This window comes from Cebus imitator, unplaced genomic scaffold (genome assembly GCF_001604975.1).
Source record: "Cebus imitator isolate Cc_AM_T3 unplaced genomic scaffold, Cebus_imitator-1.0 Scaffold189, whole genome shotgun sequence".
NCBI lineage: Eukaryota > Metazoa > Chordata > Mammalia > Primates > Cebidae > Cebus > Cebus imitator.
This window is the reverse complement of record NW_016107504.1, coordinates 2,224,415-2,245,061: the sequence shown is the minus strand read 5'-3', so window position 1 is coordinate 2,245,061 and position 20,647 is coordinate 2,224,415. Positions and strand designations below refer to the sequence as shown.

The 20,647-nt window shown below is 35.6% G+C and overlaps 1 protein-coding gene across 4 annotated transcripts in view; it reads right to left on the bottom strand.

Annotated features, from left to right (window-relative positions):
- Positions 1-20,647, bottom strand: part of COL4A5 (collagen type IV alpha 5 chain) — a 258,298-nt gene that overhangs the window by 116,393 nt on the left and 121,258 nt on the right. For all 4 annotated transcript variants that reach the window (XM_037744956.1, XM_017546470.1, XM_017546471.1 and 1 more), the window contains 7 exons: positions 16,929-17,018; positions 11,803-11,847; positions 7,293-7,337; positions 7,145-7,207; positions 4,009-4,062; positions 3,642-3,668; positions 1,809-1,889 (listed from right to left, as the gene is read on the bottom strand). In XM_037744956.1, the coding sequence (XP_037600884.1) occupies positions 1,809-1,889; positions 3,642-3,668; positions 4,009-4,062; positions 7,145-7,207; positions 7,293-7,337; positions 11,803-11,847; positions 16,929-17,018 (405 nt within the window). The remainder of the gene's footprint in view (positions 1-1,808; positions 1,890-3,641; positions 3,669-4,008; positions 4,063-7,144; positions 7,208-7,292; positions 7,338-11,802; positions 11,848-16,928; positions 17,019-20,647) is intronic.

The following is a 20,647-nucleotide window of genomic DNA, read 5'->3' as shown; positions in this document are numbered from 1 at the left end:
TATAAATCATGGGTTTTTTTATAATGAAAAAAAATTGTAGGCTGGACATAATGGCTCACACCTGTAATCCTGTTACTTTGGGAGTCCTAAGCAGGAGCATTGCTTGAGCTCAGATGTTTGAGACCAGCCTTGGCAACATGGTGAGACCTTGTCGCCACGAAAAATTTTTAATATTAGCCAGGTGTGGTGATGTATACCTATGGTCCCAGCTACTCAGAAAGCTGAGGTGGGAGGATTGCTTAAGCCCAGGAGGTTGAGACTGCAGTGAGCCATGATCATGCCACTGCCCTCCAGTCTGGGCAAGGGTGCAAGACCCTATCTCAAAACAACAACAACAACAACAAATACCACATAAAACAAAAAACACCAGATGGTGTTTTTTGTATGTTTGCAAATGAAAAGTTATATGAAAGTGAAACTGAGTGAACTAAAGCCATACACAATAATATGGATGAATCTTAGCATATCAAGTAGAAAAAGTAAGTTGCAGAAAACTACATAAATATTACATTATTTTATAAAGCAAAAGTAAATATTCTATTGCTTAGAAATATATGCATACATAATAAAGCTATTTTTGAGGATCCCTGGAAAACTCGGATGGTAGCTATGTCTTGGAGTAATGTAGAAGGATGTGGCTACCTTCCTTCAAAAGGTAGGTATATAGGTTGATTCAAAATTATTTTTAATTTTCTAGCTCTTAAGTGTTCATTTATAGTTACGCTTCATAGCATACATATATTTTGCATGTATTCCATTGTATTTTCAAATATTACTTCATAATAAATTATAAAATATAAAGGGCAAGATTGAGTGAATTTTAACAACTATGGATGGGTAATACCAAGTAAGGAATGAGAAGGTTGCTAATGAAAAATTCCCCAACCTGGTATATTAGTGATAAAGTACCAGAAAGTTTTGATTTTTTAATTTTGGGCAAAGGAATCAATTATCATGAAATATAAAACCTAAGAAATTGATCTCCTAATCTATAAATACTCAAAAGTTACTGCAGTCTCTAGGCATGTTATCCGTAGGCTAACAATTTTTTCTTAAGATTACATTTGATATTCACCATGCATAAACTGTGTATTCGTTCAGCCTTCAAAATATGTTCATATGTTATGTATAACTGATAGTGTTACAAATGACATATTTTAATATATTAAATGGGACACCCATAATTTTTTATTTATTTTTGATTTTATTTATTTATTTAGAGATGGAGTCTTCCTCTGTTATTTATTTATTTATTTTGAGACAGAGTATCTCTCTGTTGCCCAGGCTGGAGTGCAGCGGCAGATCTCGGCTCACTGCAACCTCCACCTCCTGGGTTTTCTGAGTAGCTGGGACTACAGGTGCACGCCACCACATGCAGGTATTGTTTTGTATTTTTAGTAGAGACGGAATTGCACCATGTAAATCAGGATGGTCTTGATCTCCTGACCTCATGATCCACCTGCCTTGGCTTCCCAAAGTGCTGGAAGTACAGGCATGAGCCACCATGCCTGGCCTCTTAATTTTTATTTTTAATTATAACATTTACAAAAGACCCTAGTGCTCTCCACAGTACAAAAATAAGAATATAGAACCCTATTTTCTGCTGCCAGTCCCCAAACAACTGGATAGAAAAGAAGAACGAAACAGATGTTAAAATTCCCCCTGGTCCAGATTGCTTTTATTTTCGGGTAGAAAGTACATATAATGTCTAGGAAACATCTGATGATAATTTCTATGACAAAAACAGAGAGTACTAAAGGTTGAGGGATTTATCAATATAGCAAAAAGGAAAGTCAATGGATACTTACTTGTATTCCAGGAGGACCTGGATGTCCTGGATTACCCTTTGGTCCTGGCAGTGAGGACATAATTATACTACCTGGTTCACCCTAAAAGAAGCCATCAATGGAAGTTCTAAGACACAGTTATTACACATGAAAACCAGCAAAACCGCAAAAAAATGATCTGAAGATTCAATTTGTAACATAGATAAACTAAAAGATTAGGCCATCTCAGTAATAAAAATGAATAAGTTGACCTTTTAAAGGAAAATGAGGAAGTGGCCAGAGTACACTGAAGAACAGTAGATTTATTAAGAGTATAGTACCTTCAGTTATTCATTAAAAATTTTGTAGTAAATATTAAGTATTTGCCAACAATTATGGTAGGTCCTGGATAATCAGTAATGGAGAAGATAAACAAAGCCTCTCTTCCCGTAAAGCTAACAACATAATGGGAAAATACAGACCCTAATATGTAAAAATATAAGATCACAACATCAAGAGCTGTGAATTATCAAGCGCTATGAAGAAAAATAACATGGTACAATAATTGAAAAAAACTAGTGGAGAAAATTAGTTTGGGTAGTCAAAGAAGGGCAATCTGTGAAGGTAACATTCGAGGTCAGACCTGAAGAATAATAAGCAGTCATCCAGGTAAAGATAGGAGAAAGAATGTTAGGCAGTGTAAACCATATATACAAAAGACCCCAAGAGCAAAATGTTTGGCACATCCCAATAATTAAATGCAGACTGATTTGGTCAATGAGCCAAGGGATAAGTGGTTTAAGATAAGGCTGTAAATGTAGGCAAGAACCACAGCATGCAGTTCTTAAAACTATGGACTTTACCTTAGATACACAGTAGAAAGCCCTTGAAGATTTATAAGCAGAGGGATTACATGATCAATTAACACTTTTTAAAAATCATTATTGGTTGCTTTGTAATGAATAAAACAAGTGGGGAGGTAAGGGTGGAATAGTAGTGAAAAAAAGAAACTAGATAAGAAATTATTGCAGTAATCCAGGTGAGACATTATGATTAGCATGGTAACAGTGGAAATGGAGAAGAGTGGTTGAATTTAAGATGCATTTTACAGGCATACTTAGTATTTAGTGATGGAATTGAATGAGGAGGTGTGTGAAGGAATAGAAGACATAAATATTAACTCCAAGGTTTGAGATCATGTAAAAGTATACATAACATAGAGAGATGCAAATTTGAGATACGAAGAGTCAGAGGGAGGAGAGGGTTTATTTTGTGGGTGGATTAACTTGGAACATGTTAATTTGAATGTCTGGGAGACATCTGAGTGGAGATGTCAGAGAGGCTGATGAATACACATAGCTAACTCAGAAGAAAAGTCTGATTTGATACTCAGTAACTAGACGTAATCAATAATATGAGCATTAACAATATTGCTGGGCATAGCACAGAAGAAAGGGTACAGACTGTGATGTGATGCCTGATAGACATAAAGAATGAGCTTACATAGAAGACTGCAGAATAACCAGGGGTGCAGAAGAAAAATCAGGAAAGGATAGTATCACAAAAGCCAGGGAAAAAAGTAATTCTAGAGAGAATAGGTGGTCAACTGTATCAAAGTGTAGGAAGATGAAGACTTAAAGTGTCAGAAAAGAAACTCAAGTCTGATATGCACATTTCCAAGTGTATCAGCACAAAGAAGGTACTTAAAGCCATGGGAACAGAAGAGACTACTTAAGGAGAGCTTGTAAGTTTACACCTGCACAACTTCTAGAAACATCAATTTTAAGACAGAAGTTTGAGTCATTATCCTATTGAAGTTCCGGGCTTTCCTAATATTTTATTCAAAACATTTGCTTCCCAGGATGAGATGCTTACCTTCACACCTGGGATCCCAGGGGGTCCCTATTATTAAAAAGAAAAGGAATTTTATATGTATGAGAGAGAAACAAGCAAACTATAGAATGCATTTAAATAGAGTATAAACTGATTAGACTGCTGTAGGGTCATTTCTGAATACAACATATCTTAGGATACTTAGAAGTGACATTTATGTAAATATGAAATCCTTGCTTTTGCCCAGCAGAAAGCTATATTACCAACTTCTTTTTGAAACATTTTCCTCTAGTTTATTACTTTAAAATATATTACTTTATTCCACATGAATCCATTGGGCTCTCTCGCTACATTTCCGCTTCTTTTGTTAATTCCTATGTTCATCATAATCCCAAATTTTATAACTTACTGGAGGACCCTGTAAACCAGGAAAACCGGGACTGCCTGGAAATCCACGTTCTCCCTAGAAGGAGTTAAAAATAAAGAGCATGGAGGAACAAGAAATACAGAATAACTATACCATCAAGATAATGACTTCATGAAAAGATTTCTGTAAAAGCTATTTTGAAACATGCTAGATTGCTAAAAATTCATTAGCCTTCACTTTCCAATTACTTCAATATCAACTATCCATATCAATTCAACTTTTACCCTAATTCATCCATCCCAATCAGAAATAAAGAAAAAAAATTCATCTACGTCACTTCTTTTCTTCCAACAAAGCCATTTTGAGACAATCACGACACAAATTCCTGACCATCATCACATTTAATAGTTAATGATCTGCCCCAATTTCCTGCCCATGTGTTATATAGATTCTTATTTTAACTGCTCTATTGCATTTTTCTTTTATTGTAAACTATTTCAAATTATTTTTGTAAAGAGGAAAAGATGGTAAGAAAGAAAGCCATTAATATCACCAAGAGGACAATAATAGCAATAATTCTAGCAATTGCAGGTCATTATGTTTTCTAGGCACCCATTTTTTCTCACTCACTATTGTAAAGTACTAATATGGAGACTTGGTTTAGAAAACAAAAGCTAAAATTGCCGTAGAAGAACCCCCAAACAACCTCCTCTCAAATACCTATATGCCACGTAATTCTAAAAACAAGTTCATCAGAAGGTTTGAAAGAATAAAATTACTACTGTTGTGTGTCATTGAAAGTACAATACCCTTCTCTCCACCTCATTACACGTGGAAAAAGTAGGCCCAGAGGGAAAGGAAGTGGCCTAGACAACAAGTTTAGAAGACAGAAAAAAAAAAAAAAAAAGAACCTATACATTGCGGCTCCAACATCAAGGTTCATTCTTTTACTTACATAGTAAGAAATATAAGAAAAGCATTCAGACTTTATGCAGAGTAAATCATTTTAATTTGTTTAAAATTTGTTACTCACATAATTAGAAGACTGAAACACAAGTTAATCAATGCTCCCTTTAATCATATAGCACACTATACTCATTATAGACACATTTTGCCTTCAAATTTGAAATTTTGGCTAGTGGTCTGTTTGTTGCTTAAAGTACACTGGAAAAAATAAATAAATAAAAATAAACAAATAACCAGAAGAGACACAAAAATGTAGTCCAATTTAACATTAAATGTATCATGCAAACTAACCCCACATTTGTTCTATCACTTTAAGGTTGTTCCAGCTAAAACGAAGAACATGATTAATCCTCACAAATCCATAATTTTTAAAAATTATTATCATTGACAGGGTTACATTGAATTGAAGAAATATTGGAGATGAAAAGAACTGTACTGCCTTCAAGTATATAGCACAGTAATTATTACAAAATATGGCCATTGTAATGCAGAATAGTTTGTTCAAGTTATTTTAAATATATGCCAAAATAAAATCTGACATATGCCATTAGTTAGAAAGATCTGAAGTATTTTATGAAAAGTTTTACAGAATATTTTATGAAAAGTTTTACAGAATATACAAAACAGAAAATACCAAAAGGAAATACAGAGAATAACAATATATTGCATTAACCTAAAGGCAAAGGAAAAAGGCAAGAGAATAAGAAGTGGCTATAATAGGTAAGCTTACAAGAAGAGCAAATTTTCCTCATTTTTTTCTTGCTATCTATTACTTTATATTAAATCCAGCAGTTGACTAAAGACAAGAAACGTTGGATCAAAAAAAATAATGTCATATATAAAGTTAGGGTTCTTTAACTTTAGATAATGTCATATCTAAAGTTAGGATAAAGAACCCTAACTTTTTACACTGTTGATGGGAGTGTAAACTAGTTCAACCATTGTGGAAGACAGTGTGGCGCTTCCTCAAGGACCTAGAAATAGAAATTCCATTTGACCCAGCAATCCCTTTACTGGGTATATACCCAAAGGATTATAAATCATTCTATTATAAAGACACATGCACATGTATGTTCGTAGCAGCACTGTTTACAATAGCAAAGACCTGGAACCAACCCAAATGCTCCAAATTTGAGCCCATCCATGCTCCAAAGGAAGAGACACCTTTCCCTAATTCACACGTCCATTCTCCCTCCTTCTCATCCAACGCTCCTCACTGACGATAGATTGGACAAGGAAAATGTGGCAAATATAAACCATGGAATACTATGCAGTCATAAAAAATGATGACTTTATGTCCTTTGTAGGGACATGGATAAATCTGGAAACCATGATTCTCAGCAAACTGACACAAGAACAGAAAATCAAACACCACATGTTCTCACTCATAGGCAGCTATTGAACAATGAGAACACATGGACACAGGGAAGAGAACATCACACACTGGAGTCTGTTGTGGGGGGTAGGGGAGGGACAGCGGGGTGGGTGGGGAGATTAGGGAGGGATAATATGGGGAGAAATGCCAGCTATAGTATGGGTGTTGGGGGAATGGAGGCAGAAAACCACATTGGCATGTATGTATCTATGCAACAATCCTGCATGATCTGTACATGTACCCCAGAACCTAAAGTGCAATTAAAAAAAAGAGCCCTAACTTTAAACATGGCATTATCTAAACATATTAATAAATGTCTTTGCTGATAAAGAAGTTTCAGGTTTCATACTCATATTTTATAGTAAAAACTGATGTGTTGTATTACATATAGTTTTTTTAAGATTTTTCTTAAGGAGGTTATTTGGTGTATTAAAAAGTCTTAAAAACATGGAATATTGGAAAATTTAAATTGTACCTAGTTTTTTAATAAAGGCAAAGCATATGAATGACATTCAGAAGTATTACTTTCAACAACTGATATAATATTTGAAACATATATATCCTAATTCCATTTTAATTCTCATCCTACTTCATGCTAAAGCCAAAAAATAATTTGGTAAGTAATCTTCAACCCAATGCAATATCCCAGCTAACTGTACATGCTTTGAAATTACTAATAGTTCAATACATAGAAAATTATAGTCAGAACATACTTTATGTGGTGTTCTAGACATGAAGCCACTATGTCCTTTCTTCTACATTCTTCATATTGATTTCTTTAGGTTTTTAAGTCATTATTGTCCAGCATACTACCTAAGATTAAGTAGTGAATCTCACCTTGGTTCCGTTGCATCCAGGAATACCTTGAGGTCCTGGGGCCCCATCATGGCCTGGCATTCCCTTTGAAAAGCGACATAACAAATGCATAATATGTCTTCAACTACTTTTCAAGAGGTTTCAAAATAAAACGTGAAATGCTACTTACAGGAAGACCTGGTGTCCCTGGAAATCCAGGAAGTCCAGGAGGACCCTAGAAGAAACAAAATCCTTAAACTAAATGACAACCAATAACAATAAAATAATATCCTACCTAAGGATATTATGAAAATTATTTTAGAATAGATTTGGAAAAATTGTGTCTCACTGTTTATTACCATTCATTGCTCTTTGAAACATTAGTGAAAGATCTCTTTTATTGAAAACTATAAAAGAAACTTCAATTCGATGGAGCATTGTCTTCACTGAACATATTCACAGCAGGCAAATTTGTGGATGAAGTGTCTCTTCTAATGGATAAAGATCTCCCATGTATGTAATGAAAAATTAATTCAGCAGGGGATACGGAAGTGGCAAATATATTGCCTCTGAAGACATTAGCAGTGAACACCCCCAAAATTCTTAAATCTGTCTATCATGATTGGCAAAAATACAAGTTTGACAATATTCTCTGTAGGTGAGGCTATGGTCAAAAAGTATTCTCATATACTGCTAGTGAAGATTCAAACACTGTGGAGGGAAATTTGGAAATATCTAGCAAAATTATCCGTGTATCTGCCCTTTGACCTAACATTTTACATCTAAGAATCTATTCTCAAGATACCCTAGAAATTAGGAAACAAAAACAAAGTTAAAGCTGAAAGTAGTTAAGTTAAAGTTTAGAAACAACCATATAACCAGTTATAGTTAAAATTAGAAACAACTTGATATGGTTTGGCTGTGTCCCCACCCAAATTTCATCTTGAATTGTAGCTCCCATAATTGACATGTGTTGTGAGAGGGACCTGATGGGAGATAATTTAATCATGGGGGCAGTTTCCCTCATACTGTTCTCGTGGTATTATGTCTCATCAGATCTGATGGTTTTATAAGGCATTTCCCCTTTCTCTTGGCTCTCATTTTCTCTTGCCTGCTGCTATGTATGATGTCCCTTTGCTCTTTCTTCATCTTCCACCATGATTGCGAGGCCTCCCCAGCCATGTGGAACTGATAGTCCATTAAACCTCTTTCCTTTATAAATTGCGCTGTCTTGGGTACGTCTTTATTAGCAGTGTGAGAACAGACTAATACACAACTCAACTGTCCACCAATAGGAACATGTACTAAATAAATTATAGCACATCCACAAAATGTAAAACTATGATTACTATGTAAAAACTAATGATTATCTCTCAGGGGAAGAATAAAAAAGTAGGAAAATGGCAAGAATGAAAGAGAAGCATCTCTGACTACACCATGGAAATATTTTAAATAATTTAAAATTTTTAAAAAGAAAGGAAACCATTAAAAATGAAAAATAAATTGGATCCAGTGTATGTTTCAAGCTGTTGACATAACCATACAGAGAAAAGAATTACTTCAAGTGCCTTTCATCAAACATGGTATCTTGACTAGTTCTTTAGCAAAATTGGTCAATTCAAAGGGGGAAACGCAGCAAAGAAATAATTAATGGCTTTCAAGAATCCCATTATCACTTGTAAAATTTAAATTGTTATTTTGTTAAGTTATAAATTGTTATTTTGAAGCATATTGTAGGAAATAGGCATATTGTAGGAAAAAGCAAATAAGAAATTACATTATGTTATTAGGAATAAAGATTTTCACCTCAATATATGGAGAGAGATGGGGGAGAGATAAGAAGTATACAAAACCTTTCTTAATTTTAAATTGCAATTGGAAGTAATAGTATGAATTTACGTTAATTTTTCTCTTAAAAATGCATATTTCCACTGAGAAGACATTGAAATGGTGACAATTCCAGTAGCAATAAAAACCCCTGACATTCAGACTGTGGCATCTAAGTCACATTTTTCACTAAAAAGAACCTGGAATCAGAGACATGGCCCATTTCGGATCTAAAGGGGAAATGCCAAGGATGAGCCTGAAAGGGGCTGTTATATCAGAAAGCAAGAGGTTATCAGAGATCAACGGAGTTTTGTGAAAAAAAAAAAAAAAAAAAAAAAAAAAAAAACAAACAAAAAAAAAAACAGACAGGAGTCAACTTTGAAAGGCTCTCACAACCAAAAGATGGGACAAACTGGCCTTCAAAAATTAAAACACACAAATTCCATGCGCTTATAATGGAAAAAAAGTCAAAGAATCTTCCTTGATGACCACTTGAAGTTTCTGGTGTAGCAACTCATTGCCCTATTAGAATTCCAGCTAATAAATTAGAATTCCAGCTAATAAATGAATGATTAATAGAATTTTTAAAATCAGCATCTTCCAAGTCTGAACAAAATAATGACCATCAGTGGGTGCCAAACCATTAGGTGAAAGTTGACGGAGAAATTTTTGATGGCAGAATCAGGCTAACATTATCTGAGACTACTAATCAAACCTAATGTCATAAAAGGAGAATACCCTGATATTCATGCTGCATATTTATTCAACAATAAGTTCACAACACTACTTACAAAGTGTACTTTTACCCATTTTCTTTAATGTTACTGCAGTATGATTTACATATAGTAAAATATATTAATCTTAAGTTTACAGTTCTGTACCCCCAGAAAGCTCTTTAGTGCCTTTTCCAAGGCAACCTGCAATTTGCAAGAAACAGGGGGACAGAGGAACAATTTAAATGACATCAGGAGGAAACGAATCAGCCAAATCCAGAATGTAGAATGCAGTAGAATGACCCAGTTTTTCCAACGGAATAATAAAACAAGCTTAATAAACAGCAACCAAAAGCAATACCTGGAACTTGCTTGGGTCGCAATTTGAATAAACCATTGTAAAAGACAACTGAGGAAAACTGAATGTAGACTGGAATGTCAGAGTATACTGAAAAATTATTTCTAATATTTAAAGGTATGATGATGGTTTAGTAATGTGGTTGTTAGTTAGAGGGACATGCTGAAGTATTCATTGGTAGAATGAACCATGTGAGGGATTTACTTTAAAATATTTCAAAATATAAAGTGGTAGGGTATATGTTAATCAAAATTATCAAAATGTTAATTTTTGAAGCTGGGTGATGGGTACATAGGGGTTCATTATACTATATGCTCTGTACATTTGTATACGTCGATCAGTTTCCACAATAATGTCTTTAAAATTGTGCATGTAAAGAATTGCCTGTGAGTTGACACCTGAGGATGCAGAAACTATCAGGCCACCTATTCCCAAGCACTTTAGAAGTTCTAATTGAGGGACATGGAGTATCCAAGCAATCTCAAGCACCTGCGATGGGAATTGATAAAACAGCCCATTCTTTTTAGTCTCAATACTGCTTAGAATATAGAATATAGTTAATGTTAACTATAGGGATTTTAAAATTATTGTTTATATTATAAAGAGCTTTACTAGTATATTCATATCCGTTTCTTACAGAAAAATAAAGAATTATGTCTGCTGAAATAAACTAAGAGTTTTGAGTTTTTTCTCTGCTTTTCCAGTACTCTGTCCCTAACAGTCATAAGATGCACATAAGACAAGCTACATGTTGTTAAGAAGTATATAGCAAACAGAATGTTTTTAATGTTTGTAAAATTTATACATCAACTAAATTTCTGAAGATCAAATGATGAAAATGTCTGGTTGTCTTTGTTACACACATAAACATGCTATGTCACTAACTATATATTTTATATTCAAATTAGGGAGCTTTTTTAAATTGCATTTTAGGTTTTGGGGTACATATGAAGAACATGCAAGATTGTTGCATAGGTACACACATGGCAGTGTGATTTGCTTCATCAATGTATGAAAACAAAATCTCAGAGCTAAAAGGGACCTTGGAAATTGTTCTGTTTAACTCTCTAACTTAACAAATGAAGAAACTGAGGGTCAGAAAGCTAAATATGATTTTGTTAAAGCCAGTTCTATTTTTAAACCACAGTTTCCTCTCAGTTGTAAAATACACTGTAAGATGTATGTCAACTTTAAAGCTTTTGAGAAAAAAATATACTAAATGTACATTTCAATAAAAAAAGTAAGGAGATGCATCCTTACTTTTCAGAGCCTTAAGACTTGGAAAGTGATGCACATTAGAACTGAAGAAATGTAGTGTACCAAAATAGTTATTCTTTAATACAGTGGCTAAAACTTAATCTCTTCAAGATACACAAAGAATTATAATGTTTATAAATGGTACACTAAGAGGGTATACAGCCTGAAGTAACCAGCCCTCTGGACTAGGCTGAGATGATCACACTGGTTAGGAAGTTCTGGTTTAAACCAACTATATGATATAGATTTTTAATTAAATGACAAACTTGAGAATTTAGGACTTTCATAATTCTCAACCATAAGCTACTTTAAAATCCTTTTATATTAAATATATATATATATGCATGTATATATATAATAGCTATCAAAATGCTAAAGAAGGGCTAGTTATAGACATGTACAAACTCTTAAATTTAACTTTTTGAAGACTGTATTTTTCTTTCTGCCTTTTAATATGGGTCTTTCCCAATTGTCTCATAATATTTCATTTGGTCTTTATCTGTTTCCACCAATAAAGTATTTAATACAGGGCAAATACTACTTACTCTGATTCCTTTTGGTCCTGGTGGCCCTGGAATTCCATCATCACCCTGAAAAACACAACATTTTTAGTTTTTTTCCTTCAAAAAAGTCCTCAGATAACTAATTTTCAATTATAAGATAGGAAATTTAAACTACTGTAAACATCTGTGAAAGTTAGTGAAAAACTTATACACCTAAGGAAGAATCATTCAATATTGAGACTGAAAGCACTACGGTAAACTGCATGACCCACAATAAGAAAGGCCTTTATTTACTCAGAAGGAAATCGCTGACATATGAATGAAACTTTATACATGTAAAGTTAATTATGAATCATACAAATGAATGAAAGTGAAATATTGATATAGTCATTCCCCAAATCATTTGTTGGTAAACAAAATAGGAGCTGAAAATCTCGGAAGTTCCCATATTATGTCAATCTGCTTGCCATGCTGGTATAATGAGCATCATCTCTGAACTCAAATATCGGCTATTCTTGAATTTGCTGTTTTTAAACCGCTGCTTTGTTTTATAATGCACTTTCTATTGGCAGAGCTTAAGAATGATTTAAAAAGAACCATAAACTTTCTTTTCTAGCTTCTGCTGTCAATTACATGCAAAAAGAAGCTGCCCATGTGTGTATGTTCATATATGTACCCATTTCTAGTCACAACTGCATTGCTGAGAATTTAGTTTTACCTCACTGAGTTTTACTTAACTATTTTCTTTAAAAAAATAGAATTAAAAAACCTAATTCTGCTCCAAGGAAAAGGAGCTTTTAATAGCAAAAAACTGAAACCTACCTAAATGATCATCAATAGAGGACTGGCTTAACAAGTTATGGTTTATATATATAATGAAATACAATGCAGTTATACAAAATGAGGAGACTCTATATATATTGATAATAGGATGTCTACAATGTATATTAAATGAAAAACAAAGGCCAAACAGCGTGTTTAATGTGCTACTATTTTACAAACAAAGGGGTTTAAAGGGTGTGTGTATAACTCAGGAACTAATGGACACAGGTGATAAGGATATTTTTCATTGTATACCTTCTTAAGTTATTTTGAATAACATGAACATGCTGACTATCAAAAAATAAATAAATTTTATTTTTTAGAATAAGAAAAATATTTGGAAAATTATACGTTTAAGTATATACATACAGTTGTTTTCTATATCTTTCCTTTCATATATGAGTGTACAGATTAAAGAATAATCTCACAAGTTTTTTGATTTAGTACATATGTTAACATATATATGTACCAAAATATCCAATCACATAAAAAGTATAAAATCACCTATTTGGGGAAACATAAAATCATACTGGAAACAGAAGTACACAGTGCTTCAAATTCAGAATCCTGAAAGTTTAGAAAGCAGTTTACCTTCTCTCTTTTCAGACAATTGAAATGAAATCACAAAAAAAGGTTGGACTGCTTTCTAAACTTAACCTGCATACAAGCACACCTTTATAAACTGTTATGTTATTGTAGAATAGTCCTAGTTAACACTAAATTATTTCAAAGGAATTCTAATGTAGTTAACTTCTTTTAATCTAACAAAAATCTTTATTAAAACTGTCACCTCTCAGCAAGCATGGGGTGCAAGAAACTTAGTCCCTAATCCTAAGTAAGCCCAGGTACAAGAAATGTAACTTTTTCTGCAGATTAACTTAATTTCTCTTCCAAAACACCTATTTCTATAACATGGCTGACGTTTAATCTCAGTCCATTTGAGTTGCCACCTCATTTTCACAAGATTGTGTCTAAGTTTTGGAGAACTTAACTAGTTCCAATATGTTGAGGAGTGCAACAGTCTAGTCCAAGCTGGCATTCATTGAGTTGTTCCATGCCAATAGTCTGCATGGATTGCTGCTGAGTTGGTGCTCAATTCCATCCACTTGACTATCTCAGATATCTCTGATACTTCTGTGCTGCCACTCCTGGTTGCCCAAGAATCATTCTGTTGCTCTTGCTCTTGATATGTCATTAAACACAGGAAATTCAGTTGAATAGTCCATCTACCAAAATTGTATTCAGACATTTAGGGTCCTGCTGTTTTCTAAGTACTAAAGTTCTACTTGGGAAATTTAGCACAGGTCCCTTCTGCTCTTGAATCTAACAAAACTACCTGATGTACTGCTATCTTCCCCAGATATTATGGCCAACATTCTCCCAAAATCTAAGCACTGATTATAGTTAAGTGTTAAAAAGTATTTATGCATTTAAATTAATTTCCTCCCTTTATTGGAAAGACTACGTGCTGAGTATCCATTTGATTTCCTTAATACTCTAACAACATGATGTACCATCATTATTATATAAAATAATAAAATTAAGAAAAAGTGTTTTAAGCCACCTTTCCTTTCCAGGCAAATGAACAAAACTAGCCCTTTCATATATCAATTCACCAGTCTACCTAGTATAGATGGAAAAGGGCACTTGGCCAAGAGTCATTAAAAAAAAAACAAAAACAGAAACTTCTCCGAGTCTTTGAAATTCTTTTCCAATTCCCTATCTTAATATGCACATTAAGATGCTATTCTTTCTCATGGTATAGGACAGACTGCCCACATTGCAGTCAATGGACAGAGTCCCCACAACTGATAGAATGAAACTACCTCCAGGTCCATGAGCTGATCCATGGGGCTGGAGGGTAGGGATCTAACCTATCTTCCCTTTCTCCCACAGACTAACCTTGTGACCTCCACCTTACTAAATTCATTGATATGCCTGTTCCAGGTAGTTGACACAATTCTGATTTTGACAAACTACTGAATATGTCACCTATGACTGAACTCTGCAGATAAACATCTGATTGCTGTGCTGCTGAATACTGCAAATGGACGTTTCTCTAAACATGGACCATTTTAGTACCTCAGGTACCCTAACCTTATTACACTGGACCTGACACATTGCCACAATTGACTCTGATACCACATGAACAAAATGCCTCCTCAGATGTCAATTCACTCCTGTCCCATATGGAAGCAATTGAATCATCTGGGAAAAGGAACATATGATCTGCCATTGGAGCCATTTTGGCCTCGATGGTGGTGGCCATTTCTTTCTCTATTCCTGCTTCCACCTTACACAAATTTTTCAATTCCGCTCAAGTACTTTGCCCACCAGGAGGGACTTCTGGCTGGTTGATCCCCATGGTAACCAATGACTCTTATGTTCCCAGAACTGTGTGCACTCTTCTTGGGATATTATTTCTCTTGTAAAAATCAGGCTTTTAACATCCCTACCAATGTAACATACATATATAGGACATTGACAAGAGATATCCAAATATTCAAAACAGTCCCTGGCATTAAGCATATACCATTATATAAAACAAAATGAGAACTCCAAAACTAGATAGACTCTGGTTATTCAGGAGAATTGCCAGCTGGCATTACTTACTGTCTACTCATGGGAATACTCCAGACCACTTTTCTCACTGTCAGCGTCACTCAAATAGAAAAGGTCTGCAACCTGTCTTTGACCCTTAATGAGGTCATTAATGACACTACTTCAGCTTTGGAAACAAAACAGACTACCCTCAACTCCTTGGCCACGTAGTGTTAGCTAACCATATAGCTGCCGGCCAACCATGAAGAGGTATCTGTGATTGCCAGCCCCCTCATTGCACCTAGATCAATGAAACTGGCAAAGTAGAACAGCCCATCATAAGACTTAAGAAAAAAGCCTACTGGCTCTCTAATGTAGATCAAGCGGGCTATGGGACATCTATTACTGGCTTAGCGATAGCTAGGGCTCATGGTTACATTCAGTTCTCCAAGCAGGCCAGATCATCCTGCTTAGAATATGATTGATCATGACCATAATCTACTGTGGCCTCAGACATTATCCTGTTTTTGACAGAACACTTAAAGTCCAACCCATTCAGGTCCATGATGGGGAAGCTTATTTTTCTCACTCAGGTCTTGAAAAATCAAGGTATGGAATTGGGAGTATGGCTCTTTCTAAACACTATCTGCTAGGGCACAACCAAAGGCCTCTTGCTACCCTCCGTACAGCAGACTTGGTGCACAGCTAATGCACTGCAGTCTCTGAAGTGAGTTGCTGTCAAAGATTCAGGCTCCCCATGGCTGGCTGTGCTCAACTGCATTTCTGCACTTAAAGGCCTCTTTTGGTGGAGATCTTTTTTTTCTTTTTTTTGAGATGGAGTCTCACTCTGTCACCCAGGGAGACCTTATTATTATTATTATTATTGAGACAGAGTCTCACTCTGTCACCAAGGCTGGAGTGCAATGGTACAATCTTGGCTCACTGCAACCTCCACTTCCTGGGTCCAAGCAATTCTTCTGCCTCAGCCTCCTGAGTAGCTGGGATTACAGGCACACACCACCACGCCTGACTAATTTTTGTACTTTTAGTAGAAACAGGGTTTCACAATGTTGGTCTGGTTGGTCTCGAACTCCTGACCTTGTGATCTGCCGCCTTAAACTCCTAAAGTGCTGGGATTACAGGTATGAGCCACTGCTCCTGGCCTTGGGTGGAGATCTTCTTATGGGAGGAGAAAGAAATCTTAAAAATACTTTTTCTGCACTCTGACTCAGTACTTTTCCACTCCTAGCTCTTCTCCTTCTCCCACCCTGCCCCTGGGTCCATACAACTGCAGGAGCTTTTTGTTCTGAGCTCCCTCAGCAGTCAAATGATTTCCAACATCTGGGCTGATCCATCTGACCTTTGCTGGTGCTGCACCATGGGGACAAATAGAACAGTGGGGGAGTAAGCACTTTCTCCAGTTTAACTATTTGCTTATAATATTGCAGTAAGTAAAGGCTTGACTGTTAATTTCATTTTGGCTTCTTGTCTTAAACAGCTACTCTAACAACTGGCAGTTCAGCTCTCTCCAACTCAGCTAAGCTCTTGACAGAACTTAAGTTTGTGAAGGCAGCCAATAACTACATACAATCAACAGTATCTTCCGAAAACATCTGAATATGGCAGTAATGTTCAGTTTTTTAACAAAATACCATGAAGTACAGACTCCCCATCATTTCCATTGTTATATTTACATATTAGTTTCTGGCTATAATTCAGTAACTTTTTAGTTGATGTGACACCTATTTCCACATTTAAGATGACTCAATTCATCTGGCATTACTGGTTGGCAACTTGATATATACCTTTTGTCCCCGAGGTCCTGGAGGCCCTTCTGGACCAGGAAATCCAGGCAATCCTGGGTGTCCTTCCAAACCTGGAAACCCTCTCTCTCCCTGCAATTAAATGAGAATGAAAGGTAAGGTTATTTGTGAATTTTCAAGCACAGGCATGGTTGAGATTCAAAAAGATTACATGACTATCTAGACAAAACTTACTTAATTTAATTATCTAAATTCACAGTATCTACTAACATGGGGAAACCTGTTAAGATGTAAGGGGGGGAAACACAAACCATCTGGAAGTTATACAGTAATCTCTTTCTTTCTTGTAAAAGTAAAAAGGATATCAGAGATGAAATGATATTTAAACATACTGACATAAAGAGATTAAAAGGGAATATAGCAATAAATCCAGGAAACCAGATCTGTAACGGTTACAATAAATAAGTATGGAGCAGGGAAGCGTAAAAGGAAACCATCAGAGAAGCTCCCAGGCTTGAAATTAACCAGAAAAAACCTTCAGAACATCAAAACTTTTATAACGTTTTCTAATTGTAAAATTAATACTAAAAAGGAACACACATTCACTGTAGAAAACAAAAATATAAAGAAAACAACACCATTTATTCCTCTACTCAGAATAATTACTTGAATTGTGCCTCAAGTCTCAGTTCTAACGACAGCCTTTATCATCACCAGGACAGGAGGACTGCCTATCTACCAGTGAGGCCCCACCATATCTTATCAGCCCCTGTACAGTAAGATTGCCTGATGTGAATATCTGTACAGCTAAAAAGATGGGGTAGCAGAGCCAGCATGTGTACTAATGGTATTTAGATAACATATTAGAGTTAGTTAATCTGCATATAGCCAATCCTTGTAAGGGTGTAAACGCCAATACTAGGAGATCCAATCACAGAGAAATCATCATTATGAAGTTTAGGAACCTCAAAGGCTCACAGCTTCCTGGCACATGCTCCAAACTACAGCGCAACAAGCAGTTCCTCTGCTTTCCTAAGGCTTGAAGGCTGTCTCTGGTCAGACCTTGTTCTGGGAACCCTGTTAGCACATCCTACCCATAGTGACAGTCTGGATAGCACCTGAGAAAGAGAAAGCATCCATATCTACTACGTGACTGACTAATGGGCCATTGAAGACACATACCTCTAGAGGTTAAGGTACAGCAGACTTTTATTTCTACTCTGAAAGAGTGTGTGTGTGTGTGTGTGTGTGTGTGTGTGTGTGTGGTAAGTACTAAGCTTAGTCTAAAATGCTTAGATGATTTTGTATTGAATAATTCAACAATCATCCCATAATAAATATAAGTACTTTGAAAAGACCACTTCTGGTCAGTTTCTACTTTCCATTTCAAAGTTAATGAAGCAAATGTTAGTCAATTAATGACAGACAAAAACATGCCTATAGTTTTGACAATAATTATTATTGACATATTACTGCATTTCTTATTTTCTAGAAATATATCATTTTGTTTTAAATAGTCATTAAACTATGATAATTTAGTATTCATCAACCTCAACACAATTGTTTTTGAGGAAATAAAGCAAGAGGAAGACATTAAAGTTAGAGCTAGATTCCCTCAAATCATTACTGACAGAGCTAGTAGTAGAAATCTGATCACAAGTTTCAGTGAAAGAAAGTACAAGGAAAAAAATCTAGTTAGACCAGATTTCATAAGAGGAAAACAGGTACATTTTGGGATCTCAGCTGGCATTTAGAGCACATCTCTGCCAAACCTAGATGATAATACTTGAAGAAAGCCATATTTTCTCAGAAGCAAAACTGCTATCTGGCCTACAGGTAAGAGAGGACTAAGCCAAAAATTCAAAGTGGAGATGGTAAAAAGCTTAATTTTGTTGATATTAATAAAACCATATACATATAAATGATATATACTGAAATATCCTTGCACTACAGTCAAATAATGTCATGGTCCTATCTAGCAGAATGAACAATATTACAGTAAGGAAGAGAGAAGGGCAACTACTGGACAATAGCAAAGGAATTCAAAGATCAATACCAGAGCCTTTGAAAGGTACTGTACTAAGGTTACTAAGTAGAAACTATAGAAGCCTTGAGAGAGGATGTGGTGGGGGTGGGATCCTCCACCTAATTCCTAATACATGTAGTAGGGAAGGCTGACATTTGTTGTTGCCTATTCTTTGCTACCTGTTGTTAGGCACTCGTTTAATCCTTACAACTACAGTAGATTTTACTGTAATTTGCTAACACTCACAAACAGAAAATGGCTATTTCTAAAGGTCATACTTTAAAAAAACTGATTTCTGCTTCCTGTCTACATTTGCATAAAAATATCATTTGTATTTCCCTTTGTGGAATAATATTTCTCTCTCTCTGCCTATCCTTTAAATACTGGTACTACACTGGTTTCCTTTTTTAACCTTCTCTCTCTTTACCTGGGAATCTAAAATATCAACTACTTTTCCTACAATCTAGGCTCTCATAGGCAACTGTCTCAAACATCTCCACCTGAATGCATACAAGCACCTAAAACTCAATGACAATAATAGTAACTAACATGTATTTAGTATTTTCTATACTAAGAATTACACTAAACTCCTTCCATGATTTATATTATTTAATATTCTGAATGATAATATGAGGTAAACACTATTATTTCCATTTTATATATGAAGAATCAGGACAATGAAAAATATCGTAATTTTCCTAAGAACAAACTCTATGTAAACAACATTGAATTCATTTTCTACCATCTTCTCTATTCCAGGAAATAGGACAACCCAACTACCACAGCCAGAAATTTGTAATAACCTTGACTCACCTCCCATTACTACATTATCAAATTAATTAGGCCTTCCTCAACTTTGTATTCTTAGGGCCCAACAAAACAAATACTCAGTAAATACTCATTCAATAAATGAACTTCCTTAATGGATTAAATAAAATATATGTCATATGCTTTTGTCAAAAGTTAAAAACATGTAAGAGTTAGGGCTACGGTAAATTATACAAAGGATAACTTTTAGTGATACAGCTGTTTTACATATCATAAGCTAGTATTAAGAATGATAAAAATCTGACATACTGAGAAGTAGAGTAGTTTGTGAGTTAAAGGCATCCATAAAAGTGTTACCATTTTCAGAAAGCGCACTTTATGATCACAATAAGAAAGTTGCATAATCATGCAACTTTAAAACAAAAAAGTATTTAAGAATAGGTTGTCAGGGGAGGATCCAAGATGGCCATTTAGCAAGAGCTCGGGATTTCAGCTCCCAGTGAAAGCGCAGAGGGTGAGTGGATGCCGCATTTTTATTGTCCACAGACTAGACAATTCCCAGGCGGAGGAGCTCCACAGGTCACCAGCGCGGCTGTTTCGGCCAGTGCGGCTGTGCCAGCCGGCGCCGCTGCTTTGCCCCATGTGGCAGCTTTGTCGGCGCCCCGGAGCCGCAGTTCTCTGTACAAAATACACCCGTCCGGGTGCCCTTTTGGCTGGCAATTGGAGCCACGGGAAGTCGCCCATTTGTCTGTTTAAAAAGGGGACTGAGCAGAGAACCAGGACAGTAGATTCCAGGGCAAAAAAAGAAAAAAAAAGCGCCACAAACCTCAGTGCCGCTGTTTAAGCCAGCACAGTGAGTGGCTGCAGGGGAAAACAAACAGACCCTGCCACCTCTTCAACAGGCGACTGGAACGCCAACTTAAAAAACGCTCTGAGGCAGGGAGGCAGGTGATCACGCTTGGCTGGT